At 36.7% G+C, this 17,720-nt stretch overlaps 1 protein-coding gene across 1 annotated transcript in view; it reads left to right on the forward strand.

Moving 5' to 3' along the window:
• LOC124616628 (Down syndrome cell adhesion molecule-like protein Dscam2) overlaps positions 1–17,720 on the forward strand; it is a 375,675-nt gene that overhangs the window by 329,059 nt on the left and 28,896 nt on the right. The window contains exons 29-31 of the mRNA XM_047144953.1: positions 6,276–6,422; positions 6,502–6,657; positions 12,790–12,959. Of these exons, the coding sequence (XP_047000909.1) occupies positions 6,276–6,422; positions 6,502–6,657; positions 12,790–12,959 (473 nt within the window). The remainder of the gene's footprint in view (positions 1–6,275; positions 6,423–6,501; positions 6,658–12,789; positions 12,960–17,720) is intronic.

Genomic DNA, 17,720 nt, shown 5'->3' on the forward strand with positions numbered 1-17,720 from the left:
TCTCAGCCCAACAGTACACACTTCCAATTATTAGTTAAAAAATGATCATATTTTTACAAAGTTGCTGATGAGTCTTCGGGGCTGTATGGCTGTGGTTGAAGAAACTTTACAGTTTCTGATGTTTCATCCAGAGCTGCGCTGGATATCTTTGGATGTGCTCCTGGCAATGCTGAATCTTGCCGACAGATAGCATTGCTAGGAGCACCTGCAACAATGTCCACTGCAGCTCTGGGCAGAATTTCAGTAACTGGAAAGTTTCTTCAACTACAGCCATACAGCCAGAAGACTCATAAGCAACTATGACATCCGGACTTCATTGTATGATATTTTTACAAAGTTATCTTTTTATTCAGTTCACCATTTCATTATTTTTCCAGCCCTTAGATTCCATCCCTGAAGTGTAATTGTGAGAAGTTTGGAAAACATCCAACTAAACTGTAAAACTTTTTTATTTATATGTGAGAGTAGGTGGAAGTCAGAGTATAGGAAATCTGATGATTAGGGTGGATGGTTGAACAGTTCATATTTCATATCACTCAGTTTTTCCACTGTGCATTTACCTTTATAGACAGGACATGAAATATGACTTCCCCCCTATTCTTTTACAATCCAGGCATCATCTTAGCCATTTCTTCAGATAGTCTGTCCATAAGGCTATTGTGATAGTTACCAGTTATTGATTTAGACAAGGTAGTTAATAGGAAGATTCAGTTTTGCTTCCAAGGAAACACTGTCCATGACATATCTGGGTTATGAAAATGATTGTTGCCTTTCTTCATGCAGGTTACCCAGCTTTCACTCACAGTGTTGATTACTGTTTCAGCTCTGCCTTTATGTTGAAGATTCATATCCCATTCACAATAACAAATTTATGCACAAATCCAATGGAGTCCTCTGAGAAATTAGTTTTTATATTTGCTTTTGGTCAACATTGAATGAAGATAGCACTTATTTTTAAGTAGCTTCACAAAGTAATTCTTAACATAAATTTAGTGTACTGCTTCCTCTGATATTGCTATGGCATCAGCTATTTCACATCTTTTTAATTTCTGTTGCTCCAGTACCATATTGAGCACTTTCCCAGTGTATTCATCTGTCGTTTTAGTTTTGGGATGTCACTCAACATCTCCAAAAGAAGCTTGGCGTGCTTGAATTCAGCTGTCTATTCATTAACTGTTGAAAATCATGGAATAGACTCCTTATAAAACTTCACCAGTTTGGATGAATTTATATTGGTGATAAAACATCTAACTCAAAGAAAGGTGTACTAGTTTATCTATGCTGAAGCACCAAAGAAACTGGTATAGGTGTGTGTATTCACGTACAGAGATATGTAAACAGGCAGAATATGGCACTGCGAACAGCAGCGCGCATGTAAGACAACAAGTGTCTGGCACTGTTGATAGTTTGGTTACTGCTGCTACAATGGCAAATTATTAAGGTTTAAGTGAGTTGAAACATGGTGTCATACGAGCAATGGGACGCAGCATCTCTGAGGCAATGATGAAGTGGGGATTTTCCCATGCGAACATTTCACGAGTGTACCATGAATATCAGGAATTCTGTAAAACATCAAATCTTCAACTTCGCAGTGACCAGAAAAAAATTCTGCAAGAACTGGACCAATGGCAACTGAAGAGAATTGTTCAATCTGACAGAAGTGCAGCCCTTCTGCAAATTACTGCAGATTTTAATGCTGGGCTACCAACAAGTGTCAGCGAGTGAACTGTTTAATGAAACATCATCGATATGGGCTTTCGGAGCCAAAGGCCCACTCGTATACCCTTGATGACTGCACAACATAAAGCTTTAGCCTCACCTGTCAACACCGACATTGGACTGCTAATGACTGGAAACATGTTGCCTGGTCGGACGACTCTCATTTCAAATTGTATTGAGCGTTTCAAATTCTATCGAACGGATGGACATGTACAGATATGGAGACGACCTCATGAATCAATGGACACTGCATGTCAGCAGGGCACTGTTCAAGGTGATGGAGGCTCTGAAATGGTGTGGTGCATGTGCAGTTGGAGTGGTATGGGACACCTGATATGTCTAAATACGACTCTGACAGGTGATCATGTCTGATCTCCTGCATCCATTCTGACAGACTTGGGCAATTCCAGCAGTACTGTGCGACACCCCACACATCCAGAATTGCTACAGAGTGGCTCCAGGGACACTCTTCTGAGTTTAAACACTTCCGCTGGCCACCAAACTCCCCAGACATGACGATTATTGAGCATATCTGGGGTGCCTTGCAACTTGCTGTTCAGAAGAGATCTCCACTGTATTGTACTCTTACAAATGCAGGATTCATGGTCTCAATTCTCTCCAGCATTACTTCAGACATTAGTTGAGTCCATCATGTTGCAGCACTTCTGCATGCTTGTGGGGGCCCTACACGGTATTAGGCAGATGAATCAGTTTCTTTGGCTCTTCAGTGTATTTGTACAAGAACAACACACACACACATGGCTGCCCACTTGTTCCCCCTCCCGGAACCTTAGCAGTTCTTTTGCAGCTGGCATTATTACATTTACAACTAATAATACAAAGCAATAAAATAAATAGTTTACAACTTGTTAATAATTTTACACAACTTTTTACACATTTACTAATAGTCTATTAGTGAAGACAGAGGTCGGAGTGACTAAAAACTGCCTAAGAGTCTGTGTAACTTGAAATTTCTTATTGATAATAAAGAAGTTATTGAGGTCAGCAGGAGATGTGTCATCTAGGAGATCCACCAGTGGAGTATTTGTAGGAATTATGCCATTTAGTGCTATGAGAAAGAGATTTGTTGTATGTCCTCCCATGCACCATCTGCACATGTTTATTTATTCATAAGCCCGTTAGCCAGTTTTCAAACTGCAAAAGGCACTGTCCACTGTTACATATGTATGTTATCACTGTTGAAATGCTGGTTGTATTACCTAGTATGCAGCTGCTTAAATGCATTTTGATTACACTTATGATATACAGGTTAAATCAGTTATACTATAAAGAGTTTTTATATACACACTATTAAGAGTAATACCCATAGGAGCTGTTTGTTTAAAATTACTTATATCACTTATTACAAATTCATCAACAATGTGTGAAGCTTTTCTTTTCAGATAGTTTCTTTTATAACTTTTCTAAACTTATTAGTTTTCAACTTCCTCATCCCACTGTGTAATTTGCAGAATTTATTTATTTATTTAGTCTCATCCAGGGAGTGTACAAATATTTCATGCTCCTAGTTCTATAAGAGTTAATTTTTGGTCTAGTATCATGTTTATCCCAATTGACCTTGTGGGCATAATGGTGTGAAATATGTGTAGACATTGGACAGTCATTTTGCTTTCAGTGAAATACATTTTGCAAGCAGTATTGGCTGTTAAGACACATGCATCGAATAGCTTTCTTCTGGCAAAGAAAAACTCGATTTGCATGTGGAGGAAGGCATAATAAGTAAACAGTAGTTGTTTTATACTAACATGAGTGCTTAATTTCCTGATTAGGTACAATGCATGGGATAGTTTGCTGTATAAATTATATTTGTTTGTGTTCCAGTTTAATTTGGTATTGAGGCAGATACCTAATAATTTGACAGTGTCTTTGCCATGGCATGCATTACCTGCACCTTTCAGGGAAGATGCTGTACTCACAGTTTTGCTATAGTCTGGTGTTAATTCATTTGCCTGAAACCAGGAAGATGACTTTTCCATCGTGAGTTCAGTAATTTCCTCCATAGCATTTGAGTCAGTATGGGAAGTGATAAATTGTGGTATCATCTGCATACATTACTGCTTTGAAAGGTAGTAGGCTAGGCACATCATTAACATAAGCAATGAACTAAAAACGTATGAGTACTGATCCATAAGCTCTCCTCTTAAGACCTTCAGAAAGTCTGATTTTTTTGTTTGTGTCTGTCAGGACCATTTGGATTCTATTGAAATAATCAGTTTTTAGTACATAGTAAAAAAATTATCACACTAAAATTTCACAATGCTCCAAACAAGGATATGTACATCCCATTTGTCTCTATCAACAATGAACTAGCACAGAATCCAAATTGTTAGGACTATAGCTGTAAAACAATGTGAAATGGAATAAAAATATTGACTGCCTTAAAGAAAAGCAAGACCTGTTCCCTTCTTTACTCACTAAAACCCTGCTGTAGTGAGGAAACAGTAAAGAAGGCATATCATGCTTACTTTCATTCTCACGTGAAATACCGCATCACTTTCTGGGGAAACTCTAAAGAAGCTATCAGAACATTCAAACTGCAAAAAAGGCTCATTACAATCCAATTCATGAACAATGGCAGTCCACGCAGATTGAGCCATTGACAAGGTTGAAGTATTGTTCATTCCAAGCAATTGTTGCAGTACTTGCATCCATGTAATTTGTGCTTGTAGAAAGTTTATTATCTGTCACTTGTTTTTGTAGAATTTGTCACTTAGCACCATCATCACCCATGACAACTCACAACAGATAGGATTTAAAAAAATCACTAAATAACTCCCTGGATCATGTTTAATGCTCACAGTGGCTACAATGTTCCCAGCAGAGTGCTCTGAATACTACTGAATGCTCGTTGGCTGTTGTAGAATGCATGGCGTCAAGTGTGTAAACAAGCCTTAACTTGACCCCCATCTTTGATGACTCCATGTACATTATGGAAATCCTTATATTCTTTAAAATAAATGTAATAGGTAAGGATTGGAAAAAAAGAAAAAAAACTCTGAGATTCATGATCACTTTATCAGACAAAACAAAAACTTACATATGAGCCGAATCAACACATCCCTGTGCCAAAACTTTACTTCCCACATGGCAGTTAAACTTTATAACAAACTTCCCAAAAACATAACAGCAATTACTGAGGTCAGAACCTTCAGAAAATCTTGAAAGTCATATTACTGCATCAGTGCTTTTACTCCCTTGAAGAATATTTAAATTTATGAAAGTATATAAATATTTAATGTATGCAGTGTGTTATTGTAATTTTGGGTAAGTGTGCATAGAAATCACTTTCACCTGGCTACTTATAAACTGGTTATCCAATATCTTATGCATAAGCTGCTTTCATGCACAACAGTAGCTACAAAATACATTATACAATTAATTCAAGTATGATTTTTAATAATGCTAGTTTCATATGTGTTATTCCATAATGTTTTAGTTTATTTACAAGAATATTATGTGATATTGAGTCAAAGGCCTTTTTTCCTCCCAATATCCTGCACGGCTTTAATTGTGGTCTGACCTTCATAAAATCCATATTGGGACTGATTTAAGAGGTGATTGTTCACAAAATATTCATTTAGTTGATTTTTCATTATCACATCAATGACTTTACGTATTATGAGGACTATAGAAAGCAGTCCATAAATTTCTGGTGATTCCCTATCTCTCTTTTTATGCACAGATATACAATTACAGTTAGCTTTAAAAAGTCAGGAAAGACACTTTCTTCAAACATGCAGTTTATAAGGCAGTTCAGGGGATTTCTATAGTTTGTCTTACAATATAGTCACTACGTTTTACTTCCACATCTACTATATGCTTAGGAGAAACAGATTTACATTCTGGCTGACAATTACTGTGTTAGCTGGCTTCAAATTTTCCACTCAGTGAGATAGCTAAGGCCAGTTCACTGTCATCATTGGCTACTGTCTCATCATTATGTATGGTGCATTTCCCTGAACAGACAAAGCAGATTGCATTGATCTGAGCTAAGTGGAATAGATAGAACACAACAAGAATAAAACTACATTGATATCAAAGTAACCTCTATCCGAGGATAAATATTTTTTACCTCGTCCTTGCATGTGTACTCTGTAAGTGCAGGGAGAGTAAGTTGTTATCAAAGAGAGAGTTCTATAGGGAAACAAAATTTACATTTTCTTTTTTTAGTCACTCATGTCAGTCTCACTTCTTACAGTCTGCAGTACAACTTTACCTGTTATCACAGCACATCAGTCCTGATAACTTTTTTTCTGCTGAGAAGACATATACGTGTCAAAATTAAACTGTAGTATATTGATTCCTTTATTCCCAATACAAACCTTAATTGTTTTGACTGTTTGATTTTGAAGTTATTCACCACTCCAACTTTTCTTATTATTTCTTCCCATGTTTTAGCTCCAAGGGAATTTATTTAAAAATCCTTATTAATTTTTAAAATTTCTCCTGGTAGGCATTTGATTGCACCCATAAAATATTTATTAGATTAATATTTCTATAGTTGTTATCTAACCTTTTATTATCTCTTATTTCAGCCACAGTGATACCAGAGATTGCGCCCCCAGTTCTGCATACAAGAGAAGTGCCTTTTTATGCTAATGTAAGTGTTATTGTGCCAATTGTAGTATCCCTTATATTCTTACTGGGGCTTGTTGGAGTAGCAGCATTTATTAGAAAAAAGAGTAAGTATTTTTACTTAATTTTTAGTACACTGTTGTTAAAATGTATGTTAAATACAACAAGGAAACATTTTAATTTCAGAATTACAAAATGACAGTGCACAGATGGGTGAGTCTCCATCTGTGGCACAAATGCAGAATCAACAGAATAGGGACCAGCAGTACCTCGCTGTCCGAGTAGGTAGTGGTCAGCAGGCACTCAGCATAGACTCTGGGAGCTACAAGACTGATTCGGCAGGTAAGATCTGTTCATTTTTCATTTTGCTTACAATTCATTTATTTATTCATTCATTCATCCTGTTCTGCAGATTCATCAAGGAGGAGACTCTTTAGGGATATGCTAGAAGTTAAGGTATACCATATCAAAGGAAATTAGTCCATAGCCATTGTATTTTTTAACACAGTAAATTAGATACTAAGTTGCTACTTTGAAAACAACTGACTGATCACATTGGTATTTTTGAAAGGATATCAGTTAGCAGTAAGGGGCAATCAAAAAGTTTCCATTAGAGGGCATTGCTACAGTTTATATGCAATTTAGTGCAACTGTGATGTGGGTATAAAAGCACTGACATGTATGGATGGGATTAGGGCAGTATTCATACTTTTCCAACATGCAAGCAGTGAATGCAGAAATGTGAACTGTAGCAAAGTTATTACCAAATGTGTCCAGGACCAACATGCTGTTATTCTTTTCTTGGTTGCTGGAGCACAAACACTGGTAGACATCCATCAGGGAATGAAAAATGTACATGAGGTAGCATATCTGTTGAAAACCACCATTGTGAAATGATGAACCAAGATGTGTGCTGGTAGTGATCCAACACAGGCCGCTAGTTGATCTGGGAGGCCAGCCTAAACTGGGTGGCTCAAGTGGGAGATATCAAGCACCCACCCTGTAGTCATGATCTCTCCCCATGGGAATATCATGCCTTCGGCTCCTTAAAAAAGGCCTTGAAGTGTCAACAATTCCTCCTGTATGAGGTTGTGCAGCAGGCAGTTACTGACTTCTCCACGTTGGAGGACATGGTGTTTTACCAAGTGGGTATATTCAACCTCGTGCATCAGTGGGATGATTGCCACAATGCTCACAGTGATTTTGCTTGGTTGGCATACCAATTCTGGACTGTACAGCCTTCTAATAGAGACTATTTGATTGCCCCTTATACATCTGTAAGTACAGAGTCCTGTTTATAATGCATTACTACTTCTAATGCAGCTTAACAATGGAAAGTTGCCACATTGCTGCCAGAACTTTTCAGTCCTTCAATCTAGATATTTGGATTGTGGGAGTGGCTGATGAGCAATGTTTTTATTGGTTGTCATTTCCAATTTCTTGCCTTCTGTTAGATGGTAACTTGATGACTAACTTTGTATCAGTGTATATAACTGCACACGTTAACTCTGGACAAGGAGACAGTACATGAAAACTACTTTTGTGTCTTGTGTTGTGATTGTATACATCATAGTTAATCAGAAACTGATTTTTACTGTTAATAAAGAAAACCATTGAAATAGTAAACATACTGGGAGGTAGTGTAAGAATTCTAAAATCCTTAAAGAGGCCACTGTATAATATGCATTTATCTGCTTTGCACAATGTTCTCACTGGTTACTTTTGCTGAATTAATACTGTATTTACATTAAGTACTGTGTCAAGAAGATAATTCTATAAATAATGGGGATTAAAAATGTGTAGAATAAGCCAACACTCTTTTCTTTAGGTCCACATTAACTTCACACACAACTTCTAAGGGAAAAACACATTGCAGTAACATGCATGAAGTTACACTGACACATGTCACTAGAAATTGATGGGTTTGATTGCTTTCTAATATATGACTGACATTCACTCATTATTTTGTCATAACTTACAGTACACTCCCTGTTTTGATCTTTCCCTTATAGTTCTCTCACCTTCTCATTCTGATTTCTTCTATCAATTCTCATATTCATTGCTCTCATAATAAGCAGTTTATGATACAAGTAAAGGTGGAATTTTCCAAATCAGACACAATCAGGAGAATAAATGATGGCAGAATAATGTTGAAGGCCGAAAATTTGTAAAGACCAGTCTGCAACACAGATGAACTTCAATGCCTGTGCTTTAGAAGCTAAAAGCATGTCATTTCTCGCTGCTTCTAGTTTGTATATTTATTTTTGTGTCTTTATTTTGTAAAGAAATAATTTATTTTTGTAACACCTCCCTCAGAACAGTTTCTGTTGTTATCCTTTTTTGTTTATTTTTACTTTTAGCACTAATTATAAATTTTCTGTTTTTATTTCACTACTCTCACTGGGCTCTAATTCAGATGACTAATTTACTGTCTTGTTTCCATTTTTATTTAGTGATTTATTATCATATTATTGTTGTTACTTGTCATTAGGACCATTAATAGTGTATACTATTTTTATTATGTTTTTATTTCTTTCAGTACTTCTGCACACAGATTATCCTAGCTCTGTTTCATGAGTTTCTTCTCCTGTCTCCAGTCAGTTACTCAGGGACTGGTGCAGAGTCTGCTGGCTTTGGCCACAAAACCTCCCTCCTCCCTGAAGATACCTGCAACTTTCACTTACAGGAACCCTGATTCCCTATCTCAAAATGCCCCAGTATGTATACTTTGTAACCCTCCTTCCCCCACCACCCCCCACCCCCATCCCCCACACCCAGCCCAGCCCTTCCCTTCCTTTTCCTTCCCTTCCCTTCTCTGTCCTAGAGTCGCTAATATCCAGCAGTGGCATCCTTGTGAGCTCTGCACCTGAGTGCACTAAGCTCCATATTACACACACAAATGTCCAATCTCTGCCAGCTCATCTCAACAAGTTTTGTCATATATCTCAAGACATAGATATCCATATAATACTTCTTTGGAAACCTGGCTCAAAACAAGTATTCTTACAAATTTGGTAAATCTAGACTGCTGCACCTTTCTAAGACACAACAGTTGTAACCAGTGAGGTGGCGGAGTAGGGGCATACATACACTGTAATTTGTCACCTACTGTGCCACACGTAATAATGAAAATGAACAAGTGGAATGTATGCTCATAGAGATAAAATCCCATAAAAAAAGTGCCTAATATGTCTCTTCTACAAACCTTGTAAAGTAGGAGTGTTTACCTGCTTCAAAACTGCTCTTTCAAGTCTCAAATTAACTATACAATAATCCTACCAGTGCGATATTCAAGCAGATCGTTTTTTCTTCAATGAAATTCATAGCTCCCAAATACCTGCGCTTGGCATGTCTGCCCATGATATAATATTCACTAGAATGAATATAATACTTACTGGAATGAATGTAATACTTACTAGAATTTCTGAGAAAGAAACTGCAACTGACAATATACTGAGATGCAAAAGACATTAATTTGTCTGAACTTGCTACTGAGGTTCAATAAATAGTTTGGTGGAAATCATCTATTCTCTTCTCAGACACAAATGAAAAAAGGCATGAATTTATTAATAAACATACTCATCTATATGACAAATATGCCCCCTAAAGACCAGAAAAGTAAGAAAGAAACCTACAGTTTGGCTAACAGAAGAAATAAAACAGCTCATGAATCTCAAAGACGTTGCACATCAGGCATGCAAACTATACCCCATGTCCGAAAATCATATTGCAACAAGCAAAAGCAAAACAGAGTCAATCAAGCTTTGAAAAATGCAAAACTCAGGCATGCCCAAACATTAAGTAACAATAGGAGTAGACCAGGTGTCTTATGGAAAACCCGGAGTGGTCTTAATGTAGGCAAAGTAAAAGCTTCAGCTGATTTAATTGTCTCAGTCAATGAACTGAACTGGTATTTCGCATTACACACAACCACAATTGAACTACAACCAAAATAGAGATTCATTGATTACTTCATGGGGGTAAACAGCTGTAGCCATAGAAAACTCTATCTAAAGCATTTTGTTTGCAATACCATTAAAAAAGCAATCAGGAGTATCAGATCAGTGTCTACTGGACATGATTCATCACAGTCCAATTGACAAAGCTTATCATTTAACCACTACTGCCCACTATAACAGATGTCATCTACTCTTTAACCGTATGTGTTTTCGCTGAGGCCGGAAACCGGGTCTAGTTAAGCCATCACCTAAAAAGGACATTCCCACTGCACCCTCCAATTGACCTACTTGCATTCTTCCTGCACTGCCCAAGGCCTTAGAATATATAGTCCACAACCAGCTAACAAACTACCTAATTACGAACAAATCACTAGACGAATATCACTCAGGTTTCTGTAAACATTAAAGCATAACATCTTCCTTAATAAAGGTAACAAATGATCTGAAGCTTTCCATGGATGCACAAGAAGCAACTATTATGAGGTTATTACATTTCAGTAATGCCTTTGACACTGTCGGCTTTGACATTTTACTTGCCAGCCTTATCATTCTCAATTTCTCGACAAGTGCAGTGCAGAGGTTTCGCTAATATCTGACATCCCACCAGCAATACATCATGCCACAATGGAGGCAGGTAGTATTAGGCATCCCCCAGGGTCGGCATTATGTCATATACTCTTTTCATTGTACATAAATGATGTGTTACCAGTTTTGTCCTACTGCAAATACCACATGTACACTGATGACCTCTAGTTGTATCTTACACTTACGTGTTGGTACATATTCTTCCTGACAGTGTTTGTGACTGTTAACAAAAATGAAATTATGATGAACTCTGCCATTAACAGCCACAGTACTAGAAGTAAAATAATTTCCAAATAGACTATGCATCCATATTTAGACTTCAGAATGGAGTAATATCTCATTAGCAATGACACATACGATTTATCAGAATATTTAGACTTAGAGGTGAAAATTCCACATAACCCTAAGGTTTGTATTAACAAATCTTGACTTTTATAGCATATAGACAACTGATAGTGCTCTATGTTAAATTACATAAATGCTTTGTTTGAAGTATTAGATTTTTTTTTTTTTTTTTTTTTTTTTTTTTTTTTTTTTTTTTTTTTTTTTTTTTTTTTTTTTTTTTTTGACGGTCTTTTATAAGAGAAAGAGCAGTGGCATTTTCAAAGTAGCCTGTTATATATATATATATATATATATATATATAATGGAAGGAAACATTCCACGTGGGAAAAATTATATATAAGCTTGAATTTTGTGTGTGTGTTTGTGTTTGTTTGTGTGTCTATCGACCTGCCAGCGCTTTTGTTCGGTAAGTCACCTCATCTTTGTTTTTTTTATATATATATATATATATATATATATATATATATATATATATATAAAAAGTACCAATAGTCTGGAAGTAATACCCATAATTATCAGTGTTAGTACAGTTACTGGTAGTCATAATTTTGTGTTTGTATACTTTACAGCAGTGGCTACTTCTGCATGTTTATATGTAACTTGACTAGTTCCACATTCGTGAAAGCTCTCATTCATGGCAAGATTTACAGAATACAGCATGTGAATGAGTGAAACATGAAAGAGCAGTGTATAAATATAAACAAGAAGTAACATTGCTGCTCAGCTTCTTCAAAGAATGTGCACACATTCACAAAAGTGTACCTGGCCACATATAAATACACATGAACTGCATTGTCTCAGTACCGTGGCCTGCCTGGCATTAGTATTTGTTTCGGTTTGGGTGCACTGGTTGAGCATTGAAGAGGAGAGAGGAAAGGAGAGGATGGAGCTATCAAGGAGGAGGTAGCTACACTATCTGCACCCATGCTAGCTTTCTCTGGTTGTGTATTACCATCCGCTTCCTCCTAAGAATATTTCATATTACTTAATGTTAAGCTAAGCAGTTTTCATGATGCTCATAATTAGTAATATTACGCAGAAAAGTAACACAAGCTAAGCAGTAATCAAAAAATGGAAAATCCGGGAGGGACTGTAAAAATATTATGAAAAGGAAAGTTGTCACTCACCATATAGTGGAGATGCTGAGTGTCAGATAGGCACAACAAAAAGACAGTCTTCTGCAACTCAGCATCTCCACTATATGGTGAGGGGCAACTTTCCTTTTCATAACATTGTTACAAGTTAAGCACTTCTCATGATGCTGTACATAATTGGTAATGTTACACTGAAAACTAACACAACCATGTACAATACTTAAATGTTGTATGGTGCACTGCTGTACATGATGAAAACTGATACCAGTGCCTGTTAGAAAACATTAGCGAGATGCAAGGAAACTTCAGCATGACTGCTGAAGATGCTTTGAAATAATCCCAGACACATTTAGTGAAATCAATGACTTTTTGCTGTTGCAGAAGAGTCCTAACCAAAATTTTACTAATTTTATATGAATCCTATCTATGTATTTGTTCCATAGTAAAAATAGATCCTAAATGATTTTCTATATTCAATTTTGCTTTTGCAGATTACATTGAAGATATATGTCCATATGCAACTTTCCAGCTGGCAAAGCCACCATACAGTGAAAGCACTTACAGTGGAAATGTGTACAGTGGTCCATACCATTCTGTCCGGGGATCTTTTGTGTATCATGATCCAAAGCTGTCAGGAGCAGAAAGCTACAAATTTAGACATGTAAGTTGGTTGTTAATTTTTGTCACTATATCAATATCTTTTAATCACATTATGGTCTTTGTGATAACTGCTTTCTTCAAAGAAAATACAGTAAATATCTGAGTTATTTAATTTTTTTAAATTATGGAACTGAATTGCTGGCCAGATTTATTTTCATTTTCTTTTAATTCTAGAGACATGAACTTGCCCTGCATTAACAGATTACCCCACTCTCTCTTTTTTATTAACATCATCATCTTTTCATTATATTCAAATAGCGAACCCAACAATGCTTTGCAACTGGTTAAATATGTATGGGAACTGGAGCTAGATATAAATCCTAATCAGGGATATCTCTGGGAATTGTACCAGGATGCAAATTGTGGCTGCTCATTGCTACCTTTCCCATTTTGAAGGTTTAGACACAAGATTACAATTAAATAATGTAGAATATGAATGGAAAAGACTCCCTTGTTTCTGTCCTTGGTTTCTATTGTTTTAAGTTCTTTTTTTATTTTTTGTACACAATGCAATACAATAATACTTCAGTATCTACAACATTTTTTTTTATGACGTGTGGTAAGAGTACGAACTGGTTTTCTGAGCTACCAGGTCATGAAAGGATGAGATGAAACTGATCATGCAAAAAATTTGTGTTTTAGTTTTCGGTATACTGTGTCATAAGATTTAATGAAAGGGCACATACAATTGAGCATGCTAAAAACACATTGATCATAATCAGTTCGAATATATTTGAATGTCCAACTTTGAGCTTTGTTTATTGTTGCTGCAAACAAAATCTTGATTGCTTATGTGGAAAGGTTAAGTCAGTTAGATTAATTGGTATACAGGGTATTAGAGATACCTCTCCAGCTGCTGCATCTGTTCGGATAGTAGCTTCAATGACATTGTTTCATATGGTTTTAATTTGCTAATTGAGTAGGTTTAGTAATAAATAAAAAAATAGGAGTGTGGGTAAGCTGCTACGAACAGCATAGTGAACACATTATGGTAGCCAAGATAGACACGAAACCCATGCCTACCACAGCAGTACACATTTATATTCCAACTAACTCTGCAGATGAAGAGATTGAAGAAATGTATAATGAGATAAAAGAAATTATTCAGATAGTGAAGGGAGACAAAAATTAAATAGTCATGGGGGACTGGAATTCAATAGTGGGAAAAGGAAGAGAAGGGAAAGTTGTAGGTGAATATGGAATGGGAGTAAGGAATGAAAGAGGAAGCTGTCTGGTAGAATTTTGCACAGACCATAACTTAATCATAGCTAACACTTGATTTAAAAGTCACGAAAGAAGGTTGTATATGTGGAAGAGGCCTGGAGACACTGGAAGGTTTCAGATAGATTATATAATGGTAAGACTGCAATTTAGCAACCAGGTTTTAAATTGTAAGACATTTCCGGGGGCAAATGTGGACTCTGACCACAATCTGTTGGTTATGAAAGGCAGATTAAAACTTAAGAAACTGCAAAAAGGTGGGAATTTAAGAAGATGGGATCTGTATAAACTGGAAGAACCAGAGGTTGTAGAGAGTTTCAGAGAGAGCGCTAGGGAATGACCGACAAGTAAGGATGAAAGAAATACAGCAGAAGAAGAATGGGTAGCTTTGAGAGATGAAATAGTAAAGGTAGCAGAGGATCAAGTAGGTAACAAGAAGAGGGCTAGTAGAAATCCTTGGGTAACAGAAGAGATATTGATTGAATGTAATTGATGAAAGGAGAAAATATAAATATGCAGTAAATGAAGTATGCAAATAGGAATACAAACATCTCAAAAATGAGATCGACAGGAAGTGTAAAATGGCTAAGCAGAGATGGCTGGAGGACAAATGTAAGGCTGTAGAGGCGTATATCACTAGGTGTAAGATAGATACTTCCTATAGGAAAATTAGAGAGACATTTGGAGAAACGAGAACCACTTGTGTGAATATGAAGAGCTCAGATGGGAAACCAGTTCTAAGCACAGGAGGGAAGGCAGAAAGTTGGAAGGAATATACAGAGGGTCTACACAAGAGCGGTGTACTTGAGGGTGATATTATGGAAATGGAAGAGGACATAGATGAAGATGAAATGGGAGATATGATACTGTGTGAAGAATTTGTCAGAGCACTAAAAGACCTAAGTCGAAACAAGGCCCCGAGAATAGACAACATTACATTAGAACTATTGATATCCTTGGGAGAGCCACTCCTGACAAAACTCTACCATCTGGTGAGCAAGATGTATGAGACAGGTGAAATGCCTCAGACCTTAAGAAGAATCTAATAATTCAAATCCCAAAGAAAGCAGGTGTTGACAGGTGTGAATATTCCCAAACTATCAGTTTAACAAGTCACGGCTGCAAAATATTAACATGAATTGTTTACATACAAATGGAAAATCTGGTAGAAGCTAACCTCAGGGAGGATGAGTTTGGATTCTGTAGAAATGGAACATGTGAGGCAATACTGACCCTATGACTTATCTTAGAAAATAGATTAAGGAAAGCAAACCTACATTTCTAGCATTTGTAGACTTAGAGAAGGATTTTGACAATGTTGACTGGAATACTCTCTTTCAAATTCTGAATGTGGCAGTGGTAAAATACAGGGAGTGAAAGGTCAATTTACAATTTGTACAGAAACCAGATGGCAGTTACAAGAGTCGAGGGGCACAAAAGGGAAGCAGTGGTTGGGAAGGGAGTGAGACAGGTTGTAGCCTATCCACAATGTTATTCATTCTGTATATTGAGCAAGCATTAAAGGAAATAAAAGAAAGAGTAGGAATTAAAACCCAAGGAGACGAAATACAAACTTTGTAGTTTGCCAGTGACATTGTAATTCTGTCGGAGACAGCAAAGTACCTGGAAGAGCAATTGAACGGATTTGACAGTGTCTTGAAAGGAGGATATGAGATGAACATCAACAAAAGAAAACGAAGATAATGGAATGTAGTCTAATTAAATCAGGTGATTGGGAAATGAGACACTTAAAGTAGTAGATGAGTTTTGGTATTTGGGGAGCAAAATAACTGATGATGGTCAAAGTAGAGAGGATATAAAATGTAGACTGGCAATGGCAAGGAAAGCGTTTCTGAAGAGGAGAAATTTGTTAACATCGAGTATAGATATAAGTGTCAGGAAGTCCTTTCTGAAAGCATTTGTATGGAGTGTACCCAGGTATGAAAGTGAAACACGGACTGTGACTAGTTTAGACAAGAAGAGAATAGAAGCCTTCAAAATGTGGTGCTACAGAAGAATGCTGAAGATTAAATGGGTAGATCACATAACTAATGAGGAGGTACTGAATAGAATTGGTGAGAAGGGGAATTTGTGACACAACTTCACACTCGAAGAAGGGATCAGTTGGTAGGGCTTGTTCTGAGGCATCAAGGGATCACCAGTTTAGAATTGGAGGACAATGTGGAGGGTAAAAATCATAGAGGGAGACTAAGAGATGAATACACTAAATTCAGAGATGAAGAAACTTGCGCAGGATAGAGCAGCATGGAGGGCTGAATCAAACCAGTTTCTGGACTGAAGACCGCAACAACAACAACAACAACAACAACAACTGATACCATTACAAAGTTTGACATGATTCAGATTGTAAGTGGTATTCTAATCATTTGCTGATAAGAAATGAATACTGTACAACTTTAATGACGTACGGGTTTGCTGTTAGAACCAACTCCGAGGAAGAAAATAATTTTTTTTTTTTTAATTATACATACAGAGGAGGAGTTTAGATAATGGGTATAATACCTTTTATTGTAGTTAAAACCTGCTGTGAGAAAGAAAACAAAACGGCACATTTTCACAGCATAGCATTTTCTTTTTCAAAGTTTGTTTTAATGGAAAACTTAAAACTTGTTGTTTCAAAAACTGTATAACCTGTATCCATCTGATAGTTCATTGGAGTATTACCGTATTTACTCAAATCTAAGCCGCACTTTTTTTCCGGTTTTTGTAATCCAAATAACCGCCTGTGGCTTAGAATCGAGTGCGAAGCAAGCGGAAGTTCTGAAAAATGTTTGTAGGTGCCGCCACAAGTAACTTCTGCCATAGAATATATGTAGCGCTACACAGGCATGCTTTGTAGGCACAAAGATAAATACTGTCGCCAAAACCTCTGCGTCAGTAAATAAATTAAAAAAAAGGTGGAAGACGAGCTTTTTTTTCTCCACCCTGAGTTTCGACCACTGCATTTTCATACATTATCCAACGAAGTAAATACAAATTCCATATTGTTCATCTTCGAATGTAGCACAATTTCAATGTACTGCAAAAATCCGACTGACAATACTGTTTGGGATGTTTGTCAATATGGCCAACTCTACGTTCTGAATTTTTTCCTATCTGTGAGAAGAGATGGTTGCTTATAGGAGCCTGATGAAATGTGAATCACATGCAGTATTCTCTTCACCATAAGTATAATATGAATATAAACATTTTGCCATGTATTCTTTCGTGTTTGCTGCTATCTCATTTAAATCCTGTCTGCCTAATAAACTATGAAACTAGAGTGGGACAACAGCAAACGCCGAAGAATATACGTATCGTGTCATGTTTATATTCGTATTATTCTTATGCCTAATAGTGATACAGTAAGAAATGAAGCACGGCAACTGACTAGATTTTTAAATCTAAGATGGCTCTAATTTCTGTGCAGAATTTGATGTACTAAAGAAGCGGCCGCAAAGATTTTCAAACGCAGAAAAATTTTCGCCTAACTCTCATTCAGAACATGTTCTATTATACGCAGTCTATTATTTAGTACTTG

The sequence above is a fragment of the Schistocerca americana genome, chromosome 5, assembly GCF_021461395.2.
Source record: "Schistocerca americana isolate TAMUIC-IGC-003095 chromosome 5, iqSchAmer2.1, whole genome shotgun sequence".
Classification (NCBI taxonomy): domain Eukaryota; kingdom Metazoa; phylum Arthropoda; class Insecta; order Orthoptera; family Acrididae; genus Schistocerca; species Schistocerca americana.